The 6,122-nt window shown below is 35.9% G+C and overlaps 1 protein-coding gene across 3 annotated transcripts in view; it reads left to right on the top strand.

Moving 5' to 3' along the window:
• The window catches only part of ndufa13 (NADH:ubiquinone oxidoreductase subunit A13), a 6,340-nt gene extending 5,761 nt beyond the window's left edge, over positions 1-579 (top strand). The window contains exons 5-6 of one of the 3 annotated variants that reach the window (XR_012385840.1): positions 1-187; positions 369-579. The exon at positions 1-187 is cut by the window's left edge and continues 618 nt beyond it. Coding sequence is in view for 1 of the 3 variants with exons in the window: in NM_200714.1 (NP_957008.1) it covers positions 118-187; positions 369-488 (190 nt within the window). In the remaining 2 variants the exon portion in view is untranslated. 3 annotated transcript variants of the gene reach the window in all.
• The last annotated feature ends 5,543 nt before the right edge of the window (positions 580-6,122 follow it).

The raw sequence follows: 6,122 nt of genomic DNA, 5'->3' as shown, positions 1-6,122 counted from the left end.
GTGTGTGAACGCTTTAACATGTGAGGTCAAATCTGAGGTCATGTGTTCTACATCACCACAACAACTGCTCACAAATGCTCAAATTGTGTGTGTGTGTGTGTGTGTGTGTGTGTTCAGGACGCTGCGGATGCTGCGGGAGAATCTGGAGGAGGAAGCCATCCTCATGAAGGATGTTCCTGGCTGGAAGGTTTGAACATGTTTCTAGTGTGTGTGTGTGTGTGTGTGTGTCTTTTTTTTCTGTGGGTGTTTCTCACTCTATCTCTGTTTGTGTGTGTGTGCGTGCGTGTGTGTGTGCGTGCGTGTGTGTGTGTGTGCGTGCGTGTGTGTGTGTGTGCGTGCGTGCGTGCGCGTGTGTGTGTGTGTGTCAGGTGGGAGAGAATATGTTCCACACAGAGCGCTGGGTGTCTCCTGTGCCGGATGAGCTGTATAACCTGCGTCCCCGTGAGGAGCTCATGCAGAAGAAGGACGGCTTCCAGTGGTACGTGTAGAGACTCCAGCGTTACCCACAATCCCCTGCGGCACCACATCACCTCTTCATGTTGTAAAGTTTCTATATTAAACCTGTCTTTTCCTCTCAAACACACACGCCGCTGATTCCTTTCTTCTGTGTGTGTGTGTGTGTGTGTGTGCGCACGTGTGTGTGCGCGTGTGTGTGCGCGTGTGTGTGTGCGCGTGCGTGTGCGTGTGTGTGTGTGTGTGCTGTATTGGTGAATGTACTGTAGTATAGGACAGTGTGAGTGTGTGACAGCATTAATGGAGTGTTGTGTTGCTTAGTTACGAGCCTGTCAGTCATCTCCACACACTTCCAGATGTAATATTGAGCTGTGTTAATCTGCTGTCCTCCACACTGAGATATCTCCTCGTCAGGGGTTCCAGGTGAAAACAAAATATAATTAAATGCAGTTAAAATAGACTTTAATACCCGCAGATACATGTTTAGTACATTCTTATTTTGTGTTAAATAAAAGTTTGATGGTTTTACACTATAAATATACTGATTAAAAGTATGTTTATACTTCAGTAGGACTTTAGTACACTTGACTAAATTATACTAAATACCAGTAATACTTAAATAAATGTTTAGTGTACTACAATAAAGTACACTACAGAGAAAACATCCAGAAGAGTTTTATTAGTGTGTTTTTCAAAAGTGTGCTTTAAATGCTTTAAACATGAGTTGATTTTAGTACACTGTTTACATACTAATCCTAAGCTTAAAATAAGTTAATATATAAAACATCTATTAGTAATGTATTGTAGAAGTACATTTTCCCAAAATACTCTTAATACAGTATTTAGCACACTTTTTTGTATATTCTTTTAATATATTACTGTTATACTTTAAATTAGTCATAAATATATTTAAATGTTTAAAATTAGGGTTCAAGTGTATTTATTGTTGTAACTAAATATATATAAATTTTAAAATACAGATATAGTATGTTAAAAGCACATGTTAGTTAAATTTCAGGGTGTCTCAATAGCACAGTTGAGTGCACTTAGATGGCATTTAGTTTATCTTAACATATACTTAATACTATCTTTTAGTACATTAAGTACAAAATGAGTGTGTGAGAATGCATAGATATATCCATTAGATGTCGCCTGGCCTATTGTTGTCTATTGGACGGAATGCGTCAATAGCGCCGCCATCTTGCTACAGGGTAGCGCTCATTTGAAATGAATGCGGGACCAAGGTACAGTGGAGGACTGTGGCCATCCAGAGCCAGAGATATACACATATACACATATACACATATATGTTAGTGTGTAATTTTTTTTTCTAATTACGAAAATTATAATTTTACATCACTTTTCTACATTGATGGATCAGTGACCACACGGGCATTCCTGACAGAAAGCTTGTGTTTGTGTGTACAGAAATGTACTATTCACCCTCCCTGTTAAATCTAATCTAATCATGTCCTGAAACACAGCTCCTCTCCTGCTTTCACTGCTCATACTGACGGAGGGAGCGATTCGTTTGTGAATGAATCCCCCGAACGACTCTTTCACTAACGTTAGCTGACAATAATACCAGTTTCTGGCAGCGCAGCATCTCGTTGTCATATTTCTTCTGCATTGTTTGCTGATTTTATTCAACAAAACTAGCATAAGCCGAGTGTTTAGTGCGAGTTGGAGCTGCTTTGCCGTATGGTGAATGCAGTAAGTGTCTGTTATCATCAATAACGTGACCTGATTAGCACAAAAGCTCAGAACATACACAAACGTGAAAAACTAAATCTTACCTATGAAGTGTTCTGCCTTTGTTTTTTGTTTTCTTTGTTTGCTTGTTTCTACACTCGTAGACAGCGCTAAAGTCCCGCATCTTCATGTAATAACACTGTCTTGACTAGTGCGGTTGAAGGACATTTGTCCTGGGAGCCCTGTACCAATGTGGCGGCGCTATTGACACATGCTCAGGGTCCCTATGCGATATCTAGTGTATATATCTATGGTGAAAATAGAGCACTTTTAGTACATTACTGAAAAGTGTATTAAGTATGTTTTAATAAAGAGTATTTTAGTGCACTTTATTTTTACCTGGGAGGATGATTCTGCGATCACAGGTTAATAAACATCATTACAGGAGTTGCAGCAGATCAGACAGAGCGTGATTAAACTCGCTCCACTGGGCTCCATCTGCTCATTCAGACATCAGGACTGAAGCCTCTCTACACGTCCGCCATGTTTGTAGTTTGCTTCCACTGTACAGACGCTTCTACACTTCACTTCTCTAGTGTAAATAGTCCCGTTGGCGTACTCTTATCAACACACTGCAGTGTAGCACACACTCCTGCTGTGTCCAGTGTTCGGGACGGGTTGTGTGAAAGTTTTTTCTAATGTCAGCATGTTGCCATGGTAACGATATTAAAATAACTGAACAGGTTTTATTGAACCAGCTTGAGCTTTAAAATGTCCTCCAGTGTGCAGCGGAAGATTCTGCGCTTCCTGTCAGTGCGATGACACAGATTTACAGCTGAAAATGAATAGTGAGTAGGGGGTGGGGCTTTATTTTGGAGCTCCGCCTTTTATCTCTCAGCTAAAGTAAAGGCTGTAGGGGCGTGGCTAAGCTTATTTCACCCAATCAGAGTCCTCAGAGAAGGCTTAGGGAAGCTTTCATTCATTTTCCTTCAGCTTAGTCTTTTTTTTCATCTGGGGTCGCCACAGTGGAATGAACCACCAATTATTCCAGCAAATGTTTTACACAGCTGATGCTTTCCAGCTGCAACCCAGCACTGGGAAACACCCATACACACTCTTTCACTACAGCCCGTGTAGTTGATCAGTTCCCCTATAGCGCATGTGTTTGGACTGTGGGGGAAACCGGAGGAAACCCACACCAACACGGGGAGAACTCTGATAAATAGGAGACTACGCTGAAGGAAAATGAATGAATAATGTCTGATTTGCATAACTCCGCCTCCAGTGAGTGTTTTATTCTTCTGATGCTATAATTGAACACTGGGATCATCCCTATGCCCTAATCCCTGTGAGCTAAACATCTTCCCTACACTTGAAGTCTTACCCTCAGAATCCTGCATCCTGAAGGGCCCTAGATAGTCACCACTTTTAAGCACTTTGGTTTGGATCAGCACTTTAAAATGGCGGACATTATTGTCCTCACTTTAAAGTGCACTTCAGAGGGTGATACACTGTTTGGAACATACTGACAATCAACCAGAGGGCAGAGTCTCATCAGCCAATCAACAGCCGCCTCCTGCTCTCTGATTGGCTGCTCTATTTCAACACTTCAGTCCTGATTCCAGATCAAAAAGGAGTGTGAGAAGTGTTTTCAGGTAACACACACACACACACACACACACACACAGCAGAAAGTGCAGAGATTCACCAGAGCTGCAGGTTTAATCATTTTTAAACACATTTTTCGTCTCGTTTATCTCTTTTGTGCATTTTTAAATGCTGTAATTCTCATTATTGTCACACTTCTTTTACTATGTCATATTTCTCTTTTTTTCATGTTACAACTTTTACTGTTCGTCATAATTTACTAATCATGCTGGAACTTCACATTTTATCTCACAATTCTCACTTTAATCTCATTATTCTCACTTTAATCTCATAATTCTCACTTTAATCTCATAATTCTCACTTTTATCTCATAATTCTCACTTTTATCTCATAATTCTCACTTTTATCTCATAATTCTCACTTTATCTCATAATTCTCACTTTAATCTCATAATTCTCACTTTATCTCATAATTCTCACTTTAATCTCATAATTCTCACTTTTATCTCATAATTCTCACTTTAATCTCATAATTCTCACTTTATCTCATAATTCTCACTTTTATCTCATAATTCTCACTTTATCTCATAATTCTCACTTTAATCTCATAATTCTCACTTTAATCTCATAATTCTCACTTTTATCTCATAATTCTCACTTTTATCTCATAATTCTCACTTTATCTCATAATTCTCACTTTATCTCATAATTCTCACTTTAATCTCATAATTCTCACTTTAATCTCATAATTCTCACTTTATCTCATAATTCTCACTTTATCTCATAATTCTCACTTTATCTCATAATTCTCACTTTAATCTCATAATTCTCACTTTAATCTCATAATTCTCACTTTTATCTCATAATTCTCACTTTAATCTCATAATTCTCACTTTTATCTCATAATTCTCACTTTAATCTCATAATTCTCACTTTAATCTCATAATTCTCACTTTAATCTCATAATTCTCACTTTTATCTCATAATTCTCACTTTAATCTCATAATTCTCACTTTAATCTCATAATTCTCACTTTAATCTCATAATTCTCACTTTTATCTCATAATTCTCACTTTTATCTCATAATTCTCACTTTAATCTCATAATTCTCACTTTAATCTCATAATTCTCACTTTTATCTCATAATTCTCACTTTATCTCATAATTCTCACTTTATCTCATAATTCTCACTTTAATCTCATAATTCTCACTTTAATCTCATAATTCTCACTTTTATCTCATAATTCTCACTTTATCTCATAATTCTCACTTTATCTCATAATTCTCACTTTAATCTCATAATTCTCACTTTTATCTCATAATTCTCACTTTAATCTCATAATTCTCACTTAAATCTCATAATTCTCACTTTAATCTCATAATTCTCACTTTTATCTCATAATTCTCACTTTATCTCATAATTCTCACTTTTATCTCATAATTCTCACTTTAATCTCATAATTCTCACTTTTATCTCATAATTCTCACTTTAATCTCATAATTCTCACTTTTATCTCATAATTCTCACTTTTATCTCATAATTCTCACTTTAATCTCATAATTCTCACTTTAATCTCATAATTCTCACTTTTATCTCATAATTCTCACTTTTATCTCATAATTCTCACTTTAATCTCATAATTCTCACTTTTATCTCATAATTCTCACTTTTATCTCATAATTCTCACTTTATCTCATAATTCTCACTTTTATCTCATAATTCTCACTTTATCTCATAATTCTCACTTTATCTCATAATTCTCACTTTATCTCATAATTCTCACTTTTATCTCATAATTCTCACTTTATCTCATAATTCTCACTTTATCTCATAATTCTCACTTTAATCTCATAATTCTCACTTTTATCTCATAATTCTCACTTTATCTCATAATTCTCACTTTATCTCATAATTCTCACTTTTATCTCATAATTCTCACTTTATCTCATAATTCTCACTTTATCTCATAATTCTCTCTTTTTATCTTATAATTTTCACTTCTCTTGTCATAATTATCACTTTTATCTAACAATTTTTACTTGTCATAATTCTCATTTTTCTCTTGCATTTTATACTTTTTGGTAAATTAATTGAGGCGAGGAAAAAAAAGTGTTTAAAAAAAGTCAAAATAGTGTTGAAAAAAAAGCTACAAAAAAGCTTTGAAAAAAAATGTAATTGTGAAAATAAAATGCAAGATCCTATGTAAAAGTTGTGAAAATGATAACATTACCACTATGATTAAAAAGATAATTAAAGGGATAAAACACTGAGGGGTTAAAAGTATGGATTCTCACTCGCTGTCCTTTGACTGGGGTCACCAGTGGACTCATCCACCAAATGTCAGTATTAAAGTGCTTCATGTGTGTGTC

Source organism: Danio rerio, chromosome 2, assembly GCF_049306965.1.
Source record: "Danio rerio strain Tuebingen ecotype United States chromosome 2, GRCz12tu, whole genome shotgun sequence".
NCBI lineage: Eukaryota > Metazoa > Chordata > Actinopteri > Cypriniformes > Danionidae > Danio > Danio rerio.
This window is presented reverse-complemented; position numbering and strand designations above follow the sequence as displayed.